The sequence below is a fragment of the Choloepus didactylus genome, chromosome 3 (genome assembly GCF_015220235.1).
Source record: "Choloepus didactylus isolate mChoDid1 chromosome 3, mChoDid1.pri, whole genome shotgun sequence".
In the NCBI taxonomy this organism is placed as follows: Eukaryota; Metazoa; Chordata; class Mammalia; order Pilosa; family Megalonychidae; genus Choloepus; species Choloepus didactylus.
The window spans coordinates 95,499,417-95,516,149 of record NC_051309.1 but is presented as its reverse complement, the minus strand read 5'-3'; the positions used below and the strand labels follow the sequence as shown (position 1 = coordinate 95,516,149).

General features: G+C 36.4%; 1 protein-coding gene across 3 annotated transcripts in view; it reads right to left on the bottom strand.

Annotated features, from left to right (window-relative positions):
* HERC6 (HECT and RLD domain containing E3 ubiquitin protein ligase family member 6) overlaps positions 1-16,733 on the bottom strand; it is a 69,676-nt gene that overhangs the window by 30,635 nt on the left and 22,308 nt on the right. For all 3 annotated transcript variants that reach the window (XM_037830238.1, XM_037830236.1, XM_037830237.1), the window contains exons 6-13: positions 15,889-16,016; positions 15,122-15,258; positions 14,566-14,633; positions 10,455-10,576; positions 9,814-9,873; positions 6,312-6,405; positions 3,950-4,139; positions 2,363-2,517 (exon numbers count right to left, since the gene is read on the bottom strand). In XM_037830238.1, coding sequence (XP_037686166.1) covers positions 2,363-2,517; positions 3,950-4,139; positions 6,312-6,405; positions 9,814-9,873; positions 10,455-10,576; positions 14,566-14,633; positions 15,122-15,258; positions 15,889-16,016 — 954 coding nt within the window. The remainder of the gene's footprint in view (positions 1-2,362; positions 2,518-3,949; positions 4,140-6,311; positions 6,406-9,813; positions 9,874-10,454; positions 10,577-14,565; positions 14,634-15,121; positions 15,259-15,888; positions 16,017-16,733) is intronic.

Sequence of the window (16,733 nt, the reverse complement as noted above, 5' to 3'; positions counted from 1 at the left end):
CGGGATTGATTTTGGTAATGAATGTACAACTATGTAATGGTACTGTGAACAATCAAATGTACGATTTGTTTTATATGACTGTGTGGTATGTGAATATATCTCAATAAAATATTAAAAAAAAGAAAAAAAGAAAAAAAATGGTGCAGCTGCTATGGAAAACGCTTTGGCAGTTCCTCAGAAAGTTTCGTTTAGAATACCCTGTGACCTGGCCATCCCACTTCTAGGCACATATTCCCAAAGAATTGACAGCAGTCACTTGGACAGATATCTGTACACCAATGTTCATAGCTACATTATCTCACAATAGCTAATAGGTGAAAGAAACCCAAGTGTCCATCAATGAATTGATAGATAAATTAAATGTGGTATATACAAACAATAGAACATTATTCAGTCACAACAAGAAATGAAGTTCTGAAACATACTACAACATGAATGAACCTTGAAGACATCATGTTGAGTGAAATAAGCCAGACCCAAAAGGACAAATATTCTGGTAATGGATGGTGGTGATAGTAGCACAATATTGTGACTGTAATTAATACCACTGAATTGAATGTTTGAAAGTGACTAAATGGGAAATGTTGTGTTGTATATATGTTACCACGATAAAATTTTTTAAAAAGGATAAAATGACTAAGGCAATATGGTATTGATGCAAGGGTAGATTAATAGATCCACAAATAAATGAGTACTTGATTTTCAACCCAGGTAGCACTACACAGCACTGGGGAAAGAGATGTACTTCAGAAAGAAATAAAATGAACTTAGAAGGAGAAAAAAGTTAGATGTAAGAAATACTGCCCTGCCATAATGCCCCGTATGTAGTAAAAGAGAATGGAACCTCAAAAGAATGAAGTATAAGGAGAGAGAAAGAACAAGAACTGATGGCTTTGTTTGGACCCAGAATGCAAACATGCCTGAAGTTAGCAAGACTTAACACTATGCTTTCTCTACCGACAACATCAGTATCACAAATACAGACTTCCATTTGTCCATAAAACTGAAGAGACCATTGGAAGGTCTCAGATCAATGATCATGTTTATTAATTACATTTTAACCATAGTAAATTACAATTTAATTATCTCAATTACTGATTTTTAATTACAGTTTAATTGCATTACTTCTGAGGCACAAGAAAACGAAAGTATAAATCACTGCCCATGTGGAGAAAGATGAATATCAAAGAATACTATCCTTTGCTATTTAAAGTGTGGTCCTTACCCCAATAGCATTGACATCACCTGAGAGCTTGTTAGAAATGCAAAATCTTAGGCCCCACTCTAGGCCTATTGGCTCAGAATCTCCATTTTAACAAGACCCTGGGGTAATTCCTAAGCATTATTCGATTTTGAGAAGCACTGCACTGGATGCTTTTGACTTTAATGCCTATCAGTATCCAACGAAACTAGGCTCATTCCTGCTACTACGTCTCTGGAGCTCTTCTGCGAATCCCTGATTCATGTGGGAATTCAGTCAGTTCCTCTGGAATATTCTTGTGTCCTTAGATCTGCTCAGGAGTGCAATTTAATTCCTATTTCCCAGGACTACTACCCAAAGCAGAATGAGAATGATATAATCAAGCCCTGCTAGAACAGACTTTTCACACTGGTGACACCAATGTGTCCAGAGCTACAAAGCACATAGACACCAAATCCTGATGGCCTCATCTGATCCGCTGATAAGGGGTTTAACAAATACTCTGATCAACTGTTAGAATCACTAAATATAACACTGAGCTGTTCTTTGTTCTGGCCATAATGCTCCACAGACTCTTTCTTCTTTTCTTTTTGTTTAATTTTTACTGAGTTATAACACATATTCACTAAAGTACATAGTTTTTAAATGTACAGCTTGATGAGTTTTTATATACACATATACTTGTGTAAGAACCACCAGGAAAAAGACGTGGAACACTTCCAGCAGCCCCTAGCAGACTCTCTCGAGCTCTTACAAGTCAATCACTCTCCCCACCAACAGGTAACTACTATTCTGACTTTTATCACAATAGATTTGCTTTGCCTGTTTTTGAAATTCATATAAATGAGATCACAGAGTATGCAATCTTTGTGTTTGTCTTTAGTTCATTACTACGTCAGTGAGATTAAATCCATCTTGTTGCACATAGCAGTACCCTTAGCCTACTTTTTCTTAATGATAAAAGCCCATTACAAAACATCTTCCTAAGCACTCAAAGTTTCTCACTTTTTAAATCCTCATATTCTGCCAAACATTTCGCTTTTATTAAAGAAAATAATTCCTCATGATTCTTATTTGTCTTTTTAAGTCTCTGATTGGCTGAGACCTAATGGATTTTGATTTAGCAAAATGGTATATCCATTCCTTTAGACGAACCCTTACCTTATGCACTTCTTTCATCACTCCTAGAAGAGCTTTAAGATTACAATGACTCTGCATGGTTTCAGTCCAACAATTAAGTTGAGAGACGACGGCTGTTTTAAGCATTTGGACCAGTCTATTCAGAGAGGACTCTTGCAAAGATGCCCAACACTTCTCTGAGGGGTGTAAAATCAGCAACAGTAAATATGGCCCCTTCCAGAAATCTCTCAGTTTCTACCTGGTTCTTTAATGTAAGCAATATATAATATTTTCCATTTCTGATGGCAAATCCCACAAAATATCTTTTCTGAGGATATAATCCAGGACAACATTCATTTTCCACAGATGTGAGAAAAAAATTTATCCTCTAATTAGTATCATTAGAATTAAAAGCTAGAATTCAGGATGCTGAAGAAATTTGTTGATTGTTCATATTTATGCTGGATTAACTGATTTGACTGATTTCATGATTTTCAAATTGACAGTTCTATAGGGTGTCTTATAAAGACTGAAAACATGGGTGAACACATATATATAATGTCATGAAGGACATTTTCAATCTGTAAAAAATTAAATATTATTTGTGTTTCTAGACTTTATTATAAATACCAGATTTCTGTACGTTTAAAGGACAACTCAGAAAACAAACCTATAGAGTGTTATAGTATCAAGTTAATATAATTAAAACAGTATGACCCAGATGCATGAAAGGTATCTAGATGTGCCAGAAATGGATCCAATACCCGCGACTCCAGGATATGATAAAGGTGGCATTGCATATTAGTGGGAATAAAACAGATCATTCAGTAAATGTGCTGGAATAATCAAAGAGTGATCCAGAAAAAAATAATGCAACCCACATAAACTTTATATAGATCAAAGATTTAAACATAAAAATGAAACAATAAGAATTCTAATAGGCACATGGGAGATTTTTTGTTTTAATTTCAGAGTGAGGTAGACCTTTCTAAGTATGAACTCGAACCTAGAAGATCTGTTAAGTGGGAAAAAGCAAGCTGCCAAAGAATGTGAAAAGTATGTTATCATTAAAAAAAGAAAATATGCTCATATGTGCTTGTTTATATACTCGTGTGTGTGTGTGTATAATATCTTTTGAAAGCTACACAAGAAACTAGAATCCCCGCCTTCTGGGAGGGCAACTGGGGGGCTTACATTTCATTGAATAACTCCTTTTTGACCTTGAACATTAGCTTAAAACTGTAAAAGGTCATTCCATAGCACTAAATAAAATAAACAAGAATAACAAGGTTTAACATTTGTGTATTATCACCTCTGGTCAAAATAATCTAACATCTCAAAACAACATGAGCAAAAAGTTTTAAAATATGCAGTTATCTTGACTAGATACTCTATGGTTCAAACGCTTATGTAAAAGCCATGTCCAATTCTAAGAACTTCACCTGCTTCATATAATAAGAGTAACGCTCATAATAGCTTTAGGTTAATCTTTCCAATAATTCACAGACCATATACTCAAAAGTTGTATATCTGAAATCTTCTATACAAACAGAAGTAGAGCTACAGCCTCTACTTCTGACTTTCCAATGAGAGTACAGATGAAGTGACATAACACATAATCAAACTTACTCAGGACCCGTAAAGACTGGTCACTCATTTTACAAACAGCTTCTGCAAATGGAACCACCAGGCTCTCCCAGTTCTTAAAATCATGCATCACAGGACATTCTGGGAGCAGGAGGAAAACTGATAAAGCTTCTTGGTGTGGAGAATGAAATGGAAGAGCTCTGAGCAGATCATCCCTGAGACACATGGTTATCTGTAGTCAAAATAGGGTCAAGGAAAAGGCACAGAATATGTTAGATACTGAGTATTGTGAGAAACAAGCTATGGGACCAGAGGTTGCATTCCACCATGTTCTAATTAGAATAATGGCTTAATCTTTCTGAAACCTACTGTGTAAACCCCATCATTCCTAGCCTCCCAAATGCCCCTGAGGTGGTGTGTGACAACCATCCACCTCATTTTAGATCAGGGTACATGAAGATAATAAAGGTGAAATCACAGGTGCACAGAAATACTGAGTGAATAGTGATTCAAAACTAAAAGCCATCCAATATCAATATTTTATACAAATCACCCTACTGCAGCCACCCTCTCCCACACACTCAAAAAAGAGCTCATTTCTAATTTTTTTCTCATATATTAGTAGAAAATTTTTCAGAGGAAAAATAACTCTGAATTTTTAATAGTATTTATTTCATCCAAAGGTTAACTTTTAAAATGGAACATACCTCTATAGCAACACAAATTTGTTACAGTAGTCTATTTACATTTGTTTGAACGTTCATTGAGTTGTGTAAAGTGATCTCATGTAAATCACTTCTAATTAATCTTCTTTACAGTCATGTAAGGTTGGTTTTGCTTTGTTTGTTACCTTGTTTTTACAGATGAGGAAGGAGTGAATCATCATAATTACTTAGTTAGAAAGTCACACAGCAGGGATCCAAACTCAGATTAACCTGACATAAAATCTACCATGGTAGAGACAATGCCCTGTGTTCACCAATCTGCTTCATTCTCTTCCTTGTGAGTTCACAGAAGACCACATTTCCCAGCCTCCCCTGCAGTTAGGGAGCCATGTGACAGTTCCAACCAATGGAATGTGGGCAAAAGTGATGTATAAAACTTCCAGACCTGGCCCCTAAGGCCTCTTCTGTGATCTTCTGTACTCTCTTTCCTCATCTGCAGAAAACAAGAGATCCAGTGGAGGATATCATAGTCCTAGGGCCTAGGGACTCCAAAAGGAAGGGACCTGCCTCCCCCACTGAATGAATTCATGCAGCAGTGCCTCCTACATCCGATCCTCATTGGACCATGTTGTGGGAGATAAACCTTTATTGTGTTAAGCCACCAGATTTGGAAAGTATTTGTTAAAGCAGCTAGTGTTATTTATTCTAATAGACATGCTTTTTCAAAACCTATAGTGTTTGTCTCTACATGTCACAGGGTTAAATAAGGTGATATATACAATAGTGCCTAGTCAAGTCAACTGTGAACTACTATATATTATTAGTAGTTTTACATTAATGTTTTAATTATGTGTTTTTATCAAATGTCCAACAGAATGCTATTTCTGTGGAATGCTAATAGGTATTAAGAAGAAAAAAAATAGGGTCACAAAGTCAAATAACTTTGAGAAAAATAGGATCAAACAAGTTAGATTTCTTTCAGTATATGACATCACAGAATCTTTGATTTAGTAATGTGCATCATGACTCCATAATAGTATGCAGCATTCCCAAAGTTATTTCACTAAGAACCCTTTTTCATGGAACCTTCATGAAACTAATGTTCCTTAGAACTTACACTGGCAATTGCATCCCAAGTCATCTCCCACATCACCTAAATAAATTCATTTTAAACATATACCTGATAATTTCTACCATTCTTACTTTTTTATCTTGAAAATGAAAATGTAGTATCAACTGCACATTAAGGAACACTTTCCCAGCTTTCCTTCCAACCCAGAATCACAAAATATTAAACTGGAATGGACTTCAAAAATGATCTCAACTTATGGGTGAAGAAAATGTGACACAGAGAGGATAAGGGATGAATCAATAGCAGAGCCCGAAGTGAGAATGAGCTTTTCAGTGTCCTAATACAGAATAAGATTGAGATGAAGACAATCTTATCTTGCTTCCCAAACCAGAGTTCTTTTCATTTGTCATGCTAGAGATTATTAATCTCCCAAGCACTGGTTCTCGTATTGAAAATTAAAATAAAGTACCTATTGTACATTTAAGGGATCAATGAGCAAATAAATGCCAGAACCTATGAAATACAGTAAACTTACAATGAACATCAGTCTCCTCTCCCAGCCCCAATCATAGACCCCTCTCAACCAGCCAACAAAATTAAACTGCAATCATTGGTTACTATAAAGAAATGCTATTTTTATATTTCTCAAGTAAGTATTGACTATTACCATGAAAGAAACCCATTCTGTTTTTGTTAACTTCTTGAAGATATCTCTTGCCATTTGTAAGTCTACGTCAATGGAAATCATTTCTCCACTTCCTCTTTGGATACAGGAAATGCAAAAAAAACACACAAACAGAAAGGGTTATTTCTTTTTTTTTTAAATCTTCATTTTATTGAGATATATTCACATACCACGCAGTCATACAAAACAAATCATACTTTCGATTGTTCACAGTACCATTACATAGTTGTACATTCATCACCTAAATCAATCCCTGACACCTTCATTAGCACACACACAAAAATAACAAGAATAATAATTAGAGTGAAAAAGAGCAATTGAAGTAAAAAAGAACACTGGGTACCTTTGTCTGTTTGTTTCCTTCCCCTATTTTTCTACTCATCCATCCATAAACTAGACAAAGTGGAGTGTGGTCCTTACAGCTTTCCCAATCCCATTGTCACCCCTCATAAGCTACATTTTTATACAACTGTCTTTGAGATTCATGGGTTCTGGGTTGTAGTTTGATAATTTCAGGTATCCACCACCAGCTACCCCAATTCTTTAGAACCTAAAAAGGGTTGTCTAAATTGTGCGTAAGAGTGCCCACCAGAGAAAGGGTTATTTCTAAACTTCCTATATCACTATTTGTTATTTTCTTTTATTACATATCAGATTCCAAATCTTTTCTTCAAACTTCCCTTTCAAAATAATTTATTTGACACTAATAATCCTCCTTGACACAAAAAACTTACAACTTTTATGTTCCCTTCATTAAAAAAGAATAGGTAACATGTAGCCAAGAGTTACAAATTAACAATTATGACTACTGAATCATTATATAGATGCTTTTCTTACTTTCTCATATATTGTAAAATGACCAAAGAGAAATGCTTGAGGTTGCTGAACTGCGGCCCAGCTGCCTTGATCTTTGATAATGATTGTATAACTATATGGCCTTTATCCTGTGATTGTAAAACCTTGTGACTGGCCCCCATTTGTACCCCCAATCCTGTTTTTCAATTTTAGAGTCTTATGATCACAAAAGACAGTCCCTGATGTTTATTAATGAAGGAATTTGAGTCAGCCCAATACTAACCCACCCTAATTCCTAAACTATCTTGCTAGATGAAGATGTATCTAACCAAAACTGGCCCACATGACATGCACAATAGCTTAAACTTTAACCTTTAAGTGACCTATATCTCATTATAATACTAAAAATCACGCCCATCATCATATTAAGACTGCCATTTTCTGCCATATGTTCTGTGACTAATCATGTAATAAATGTGCATATGCTCAATAATTAGATCACCTCTCATTACATCATGTAGAGCCACTGTGCTCCTTATTCTAAAACCTGCCCATCTTTTGATACAATAAAACTATCAGGGTTACTGCAGTTCAGGGAGACAGATTTTTAGGTCCTCTCCTGCTTCACACTTAGCAATAAACTCTTTCTTTCTTTGAAACCTGTTGTCTCAGGAGTTGGTCATTTGAGCACATTGGGCAGAGAACCCACCATTTTTGATCGGTATTAACAGTTTATAATCTCTATAGTGGCTACCACAAGTTTGGGCTGAAACCACCTACCCCTTCACTTAGCCTGCACAAGGGAAAGTGAAACTACCTATGGCCCACCTACCTTAACATCTATATTAACCTAACTTTTGCTATTCCATTGTTTTTATTAACATGACTTCACTATTCCAAGAGACTCTTGCAAAGGCAAATGGCTTCATGGTTCATTACAGGAACTACCAGACATTTCCATGCACTCTTCAATAGAAAGCAGATTTTTCGTTCTAAAGATTCTTTGAATCCTTTGCCTCAAAATCCTTGTCTTGCTGTTTTCACCAATCCCGAACCACCGTATTGTGATCCGTACTCATTCCTAAAGGAGCTGCCAGCCTTTCCCTCTTGCACTGAGAGACCCACCTTAAACTAAATTCACATTTCTCAATACATTCCTACCTTGCCTACCCTATCAGAGACCCTGCCAAAGCTCTGTCAAGGCAGTAATGTCCCTGATCTGTCTTATTTACAGGTAGTGTTGGTGGTATTTGGGGAGCCAACAATCAAAAAATCTAACAATTTTTTTTTAAATAATGTACAATCAATAAATACTTTAGGATTTAAAGTATTCAACTAATTTAACTAATTAACTGATCAACAGTAATATGAAGACTAAAATATTTTTGCAATTACTAAAGCAAAGTATTGAAAATTTCCTCTTAAAATATATTCTCCTTTACAGCCTTTGGTGTCTTAAGACCAAACCTTGAGACTCATCATCTGTGGGAGGGGGCATGGATACTTTTCCACTTAAGCAAGGATAATATTCTTAGTGCATTATTCCTCCACTAGAGTTTCTCTGAAGTGTAGAGATTTCCCTACATGCATTCAGGATTATCCTGAGGCTGGTATGGGAAGATTCCTTCCCTTCTAGCTTAGAAGTATGGAAGTACGGCAAGGAGAAGAAGGCAGATTAGAGAGAAGGACTGGAAGAGGGAAAAGAGAGAAGCAGCCAGGTGCACGTGTCATGATTTCCTTTCTTCTGCCTTTGGCCGGGATATAGTCGAGATGAATGGGGGTACCTTTTGGACTCTAGGAAAACACTGCTTCATTAGCTGCCAGTGGGAGGCCAGAACATTTAGTTTTCCTGCTCTTCTTTAGTTCCCGATGAAGTTCTTGGGACCCAAAATTCCCTCTAGTCTCCCAGGGAGTGAGTCAGAATGCAGTAGGGCAAGTAGTATCTGCAATAGGGGTTAAAAGAGTACCACCTTTGCAGTCAGGAGGGTATATAAGATGTGTACAAGAGTCTTCTGAAAGAGTGACCCAAGTTGAGGCCAACTTAACAAGGGAGGGATGTGACCTAACAAAGCAAAGAAAGACCAGAATGAGATAAACCAGCTGCAGACAAATCAGCAAGGATCTAGCCTCCAGAGAAGGCAGAGGGCAGCCAAATGGCCTCTTATACACCCAAGAGCCATATTGGAGAGCACGGAAGGAGGGGAGGAAATAGAAGATCCAAAAATTGAGTATTTTAGACCAAGTGTTAAATCAAATAGGAGAGGAGTTATATTTCCCCTGTAGCAGTGGGGCTGGTTAGAGACAACATAAATAAGATCTATATTCCCTACTGAGTCCACTACAGTAAGAACTATAAAGTGTAGCCTTGGTCTCTAAGTATTAAAGCTATGGTAGATTGAACCAATTACTTGTAGATAAAAAGATCCTGAAAAAACACCATTCTTCGAATCAGGTAATAGGAGAGTAAGGCAGAGTAAGTGTACAATCTTAACAGTAATTACAATTCATAATGCTTAATAGAAAATTACTTAGAAAATGGAAGAATTTTATAACAATCTATGAACTTTTCTGTGCTATGTTGGACTTTTTGTCCATAGATACAAAACTCACAAATGAACATAACTGACTTGAAACATTTCATTTTAAATAGTCCCCAGTGTTTTAAAAAATGGTAAATCTCATGTGTTACCTTTCCTTTAAAAAACTTGCAGTCAGACAAGCAGGAGATGAAAATATCATTCCAATTTCCCTGCAAAAATAATGAAGTAAAGAAAGGTTAAATCACAATATACTATATAATAAGTATGCCTCATTTTATCTTATGTCTGATGATGTGGAATTATTATTATGATAATAGCTAGTCTCCTAAGAGTTTCCCAAATTCTGTGTACTTTGTCCATATTGTTGCTAAATCTCACAAAAACCCTTCATAGTTGATTTGTTCAAGTCGTCTAAATTTAAATAAATCTATCCTATTAAAAACCCAAATTTATAGAATTCCAGAGGGTTAACTATGAAGATATAAAAACAGTCCACCTTACTGAAGGCCTTTGTGAAGACAGAAAGCTTTTTTGATTCACTCCTGCATCTCTATCACCTACCAAGTTGCCTGGAATATGGTATGTCCTTTGTTAAATAAAAGATGAACGAATGAATGAATGAATGAATGAATGCATTAGTGAGTTCCTCAAATTAAGAGATGGTACACGAGAATCATGATTGAAATGCAAAAGGCCTTCACAATAAAGACAAAGCCTTTCTTGTATCTAGGATAAAATGACCAAGACTTCAGAACCGGATAAGATTGGTTAATAAGTTAGACCAAACAACCTCTTAGCCACTTCATGTTCAGTACTTCCTCTTTTCACTGCTATCCATTTTTCTGTCAGGGACTGGTTGATTCGGCTAATTTCTGGGAGGGTTTTCCTGGAAACACTTGTAGAACTAGCTTTCTTCAAGGAAAAAAAAAAGAATGATCAGAAAAACACGCAAATGCCAAGTAATAAATCATCCAGGAAAGTCAATGGCACTGGTGGTAAATAGGTCCCACCCTCTCAGGCAGTGCTGTTTGGTTGGGAAATTTTTAGCATCAGACTGGTCTGCCTGTTTACTTCCTAGTCTTAACTACTTTACTAAGTCTGAGTCTCAGTTTCGTCATCTGAAAAACAGGATAACAATACTTACTTCACTGGGCTCTTGTTAAGAGTAAATGATATTAAGTATACAAAGCCTTTGTTAGTTTCTTTCTCCCCTTTCATCACCCGCAGATTTTCACTTCTATATCAGGTTCTCAAACTTTAGAATCAGAATCACATTGCAGGGCTTGTTGAAGTACAGATTGCTGGGCCTGACCCCCAGAGTTTCTGATTCATTAGTTCTGGGGTCAGGCTCAAGAATTTGCATTCAACAAGTTCCCAGGTGATACTTTGAGAGCCGTGGTTCCATATAATTCCTGAGACCAAAGAGCCCAGTTGGAGGTGTCAAAAGTCACTGTCTGGAAGGAAATATCTGTCTGCAATATAGTCTTCCAAATGTATCAGTGTTCAGTTATATATTATAGCTATGCCACCACTGAACTTGTCAGTCAGGAAATTCTGTATCACTTTTTTTTTAATACTCAAATAAAGACCCCTTTAAAAAGGTGCAGCCATGCCTCTTCCCTTAGTTTCCTTCAGATCTTGAGCTGAGTCTTGGATGTCCAGTGTTGTTCATTCTAAAGGAAGCTTTTTTTCCCTCCTATATCCAAGGAACATTAGGTCAAAGAGGTGCTCCAGGTTGGCACTTACAAGCCATTTCTTTTCACTTTCTTCTGCAAAACCCCCTGTTCCACTGAAGTGTATGACATCACCCTACACTGTCTGCCTCATCTTTTACAACCATCTCCCAAGGTCTTGGGCACTCCCCTTCATTCAGTGAAAACTGCAGCACCTGGCTTTCTGTCTTCCTCAGCACTTCTACCCCTGTCATCACTCTTCCTGTTGTCATTCTTGGCAGCTTCACAATTGATGATCAAATTTCCTCTCTCACCTTCATCTCCCAATTCCTGATCTCATTTCCACTTTTCATTTGCCCCATCTCAACCACCCATGCCCCGATCAGGGTTTCTCAACCTCAGCACCACTGGCATGTTGGGCCAGATAATTCCTTGTTGTGGGGTGCTGTCTTGTGCATTATAGGATGTTTAGCAGCATCCCTAGTCCTTACCCACTAGAGGCCAGTAGCAGCCCACCCTCCTTCCCCAGTTATGACAATGTAAAATGTTTCCAAATATTGCCAAATGTTCCCTGGGGGACAAAATCACCCCCAGGTGAAAACCACTGCCCTAGGTCTAGGTGATACTCTGGACTATAATCATCAACCACTGTTCCACCTTCTAAATTTGGAAACATTCTCCTCTCTGGCCATTATATACTATCATTCTAATTCACTTGCTTACAGTAGAACCCCCAGTCCAACATTCTTTGATGCCACTATCTCCACTGACCCTACTGTTTGTTCATTATCCATCACCTTCCTCATGTCTACCTTACCCAGCTTAGTTTCCACGATTCAGCACAATAATCAGCCCCTTGCAAATAACTCTAACTTTTTTGTCCCTTTCCCATTTTACTTACCTAGCAACATACCATCTGTAGTTAAACTCAACTTTTGATTACTCCAAAATTGAATCCAAGCAATTTAGTATCACTGGCTAAAATCACACAATTGTGCTGGATGACTTCACTTTAAAGTTTTTGACCACAGATTTCAAAATAGGCACTCAACACTGTCTAGTGTTTTCCAGGAGTTTGCTTTCTCACTCTCTGAGGCAACTATTACACACCTTCCTTTGACTCCTGAATCTATGATGCTCCTGTACTCCTCTCACTCTCAGATGGTGACCTTGCCTTGTGCGTCACTGAGAAAACTAGAGCACATAGGCAAGAACTTAATCATGCTCCCACCATCAACCTACCCTCATCTGCACTGTCCTGGTTAGAATGGAATAAATACTTTGGTTCAAACCCCTCAATCCTGCAGTGGATCCTGCTTCCTGTCTCCTATTCTAAGACACTGCTTCTGCAATTATTGTTTTTTGTTTCTTATGCATGATCTTTTCACCATCCAAACTGACTCATTCTCATTGTCATACAAACATGACTCAAACAACAAAACTCTCCCATGATTCTCTATTCCCCTTCACAACAAAACTTCCCAGAGTTCTCATAGTCATTGTTTCCACTTGCTCTCTTCCTATTCTGTTCATCCCACTTGGTCATGTTTTTATGGCCTCTCCACTGAAATAATCCATCTTACCCAAGCAAAAATAAACACTGCATTCATCCTGCTTGGCTGCTCTGCAGTATTTTAAAGATTGGCTGCTTCATCCTTCTATAAATACTTTCTTCTCTTGGCTTGATGAGCCACCACTTCCTGTTTTTTCCCTACCTTAGAGACCAGTCCTTCTCTGTTTCCTTTTCTGGCTCCTCCTCTAATGTCTGATCTCTAAATAAAGAAGTCCTTCAAGGCTTGATTTTGTCTCCCATCTCTTCTCAGTTTTACTCTCTTTCCAAGTGACCTTTCATCCAAGCCCCTGGCCTTAAATCCCATCTACAACTTGATAACTACAGTGTTTACATCTCCAGTGCTGACATCTTCCCTGCACCCCAGATTTGAACATCCAACAAAGACAGTGGATCTCCTCTTCAACGATTTCAAACTGACCCCATCTCATCTAACTGAACAGTCTCACATAACCAGCTCCATCTAATTCTTCACCCTGTCTTACTATGCTCTGCCTCACTGGCCTTCTTTCTGTCCCTCACACATGCCAAAGTCATTCTTGCCTCAAAGCTTTTCTATGAGCTCATCTCTCTACCTGGAATGCTCTTTTCCCGGAGCTAAGCTTGGCTAAGGTCTCTGCTCAAATGTCACATCCTCTTGGAGGTCTTCCTTGATTGACATTTCTAAAGAAGCTTCACCTCATCAATCTCGGGTGGCCTGTTTTGTTTTCTTTAGTACACTCTTTAATACAGTCTTATTTATGTTTGCATTCACATGTTTATTGTCTATCCCTCCTTCAAGAATCCAAACTCTATAAATGAGAGCAATTGGTCTGCATTATTCATTTTTATCTCTAGCACAAAGAGCAGAGCCTAATAAATGAGAGGCACTCAATAAATATTTATAGAATGAATGAATGAATGAATGAATGGCTCTAACGCAGCAACCAAAGTATAGTATAATCTCCTAATTATCCCCAGCAGCACAGAAACCATTGCTTCTGACTATTTTCTCTCTCAGGGACTATAAAAAGTGTGTATATGGATGTCAAATTTAAAACATTCCTGATAATAAGAAAAAAATACACAGGAAAATACCTATGTATGCTTTTGTCTCCATATACATATTTCAGAACTCATACAGAAATACAGTATTAAAATTCTCTGTGTTAACAATTAGGAAGGCAGTATAGCATATGGGTAGTGGTATAAGCTTTGGGGCTAAACTGCTTGGGTCTGAATCTAGCTCTGCCATTTATAAGCAGTTTAACTATGGGTAAGTTCGCCTCTCTGAGTCTCAGTTTTTTAATTTGTAAAATGCAGGAAATAAGACCATCTGGAAATGATGTGAGGATTAAACATGTTGATCCACTTAAAGTACTCTGATTGATACCTGACATGGAAACTGCAATTAATATTAGTTGTTAGTTGTCATCATCATTTATAGTGTTACTTGTCAATACAAAGTATAAAAGTAATGACTTTTGTTTTGGGAGTCTCATCTGTTAGGAAGACAGACAAATGAAGAAGTGAATAATATATTTTAAAAAGCATTCCAACAGAGGAACTTATTAGTTACTAAATCTGAATATATATGAATAATATAATATTTCAAATACCACCCTGAAATCTAGAGGAAAAGGATGATTTTTAAAAGAAATATGAATTTTAATAGATACCTGATAAGTTGTCACAAAGTTGGCATACACTCCAGCAAAAATGTGTTTTACTTGAACTTTTGCAAGATCTAAAAGAGAGCATAAATCCATGCTTGAAATAAAATTAAATCTGATGTTACCAAGTCAAATTTACTTATTTATTTATTGACTATTTATACTCCCATAAATGGATGCTGACTACAAACAGTATAAAATATCAATCTTGATCAGATGGCATCTCACATAAATCACTTAGATTAAAATTTAATTTTTAATGCACCTGTATACTGAAACCAGGTTGATATGTCTTAGAAGAGGTTTGATTAAATATAAAAAAGTATATCATTCTGATGGCTTAAGTGACCAATTTAGCATCTTTTTTGCATTACTTTAATCTTTAGAAATAATTGCCAAACACTCCAGGAATCATTGCATTAAAAAAAGGTACAATGTACATATTTAAAATAAAAGTATTAGAAGATACACAGTTTTATGGGCTCCTTTGATAGGACACTAATATTTCTTCTCCAGTGGCATTAATTAACATGAAAATATGAATTGGTGGAACCACTCATACCTTCAGCAGAAATCAGGCAACTAATGTCAAAGTTCTTTGTCAGGGCCTCTGGCTGACTTGGGCTGCTTGTGTGACCTGGTCCACGACCAAAACATACCACCTGACCAGAGGTGTAAACATATGCAAGGGTGTGATAACTACGGGAGAAAGAATACATTCTAATGAAGAACAAGGCACTCATGGTTTTGAGAAAGATTATATTTCTTAGCATAAAATAATAGACTTATCTTATACTAAGTACCCAGATCTCCTATCACAATGCCAGTGTTAGAGGGGTACCAAATAAAGTAGAAACACAAATGGTAGGTGAATATTAACTTATTACTAGCCTTAAACATAGAATTTTATTGATAGGTGACAAAGGCCTTTACCATGGTTTCTATCATTTTTGCTTTAAATGTAAACAATTAAAAAAAATAAATTAGGTGGGTAAAGCTCAATAATAGCCATAATCAAGTTATGCAAATAGACATCATTTTTGACTGCATAAGATTATCCCATAACCCAGCACCTAGTAAGGTAGTTTATACACAATAGACCTCCAATAAATTATTGCTAAATGAAATGTTTAGGATAATGAAGGAAAAAAAAACAACAGAAAAATTAAAGTGTATTTGAAAGAAGCAAATTTTCAGAAAGGAAAATAACCTCTAAAAATATCAGGCATATTTTTAGGGTTTTAAGGTTTGAAGACATGCCATATGAGTCATTTCTAGGTCATAAAATATAACACTTTCTGCCCGAGCTAAATAAATAAAGCCTATTACCTTCCACAGTCTATCTGTGAAACTAAGCCACCAATTCTTTCCACAAGTTGTGGGCCTCTCTTCTCAGCAGAGGGGCTATGTCCCAACTGTCCAGAGCTATTGTCTCCAAATGTAAACACTTTACCAACCTATTTTAAAAAGGAAGAACTGGATTAATTTTAGGTTGAAAATATTAAGTATCATAAGAGAGTTAATATGAGAGCACTATATGAAATATAAACTCTCTATAAATAGGAAGTCTCCTTTATTATTTTTAATAGTGAATATAGAGTTAACACATTAAACATGAAAAATCACTGGCATTCCCTTAAGATCTAGGCACTTAATAAATGTCTGCTGAATGACTGAATGCACAAATTAACCAGTTCAAGAATAACACCCAAATGATTATGGTTTACAAATTTTCTTGGGTATGGAAGGGACATGTTGGAAGCAATGTAGTTATTTTAGGTTGTTTTTCTAATTCCTTTGTTTTGTTGGGGTTTGTTAATTTTCTTGGGGTATGGTAGGGACATGTTGGAAGCAATACAGTTATTTTAGGTTAAAAAAAAAGAATAATACCCACATTTAGGTATAGTGTTGTTTTATTTATTTGAGCATTCTCCTGAAAATAATTTCTTTTGAAAAGATTATTCTGTGCACAATACTGTGAACATAATTAACAGCACTGAATTACATATTTGAATGTGGTTAACGGGAAATTTTAGGTTGCATATATATATTACTAGAATAAAAATTGTTCAAAAAAAAAAAAAACCACAGGACTGTACAACACAAACATGAACCCTAATGTAAACCATGGGCCATAGTTAATAACACAATTACAATAATATTCTTTTATCAGT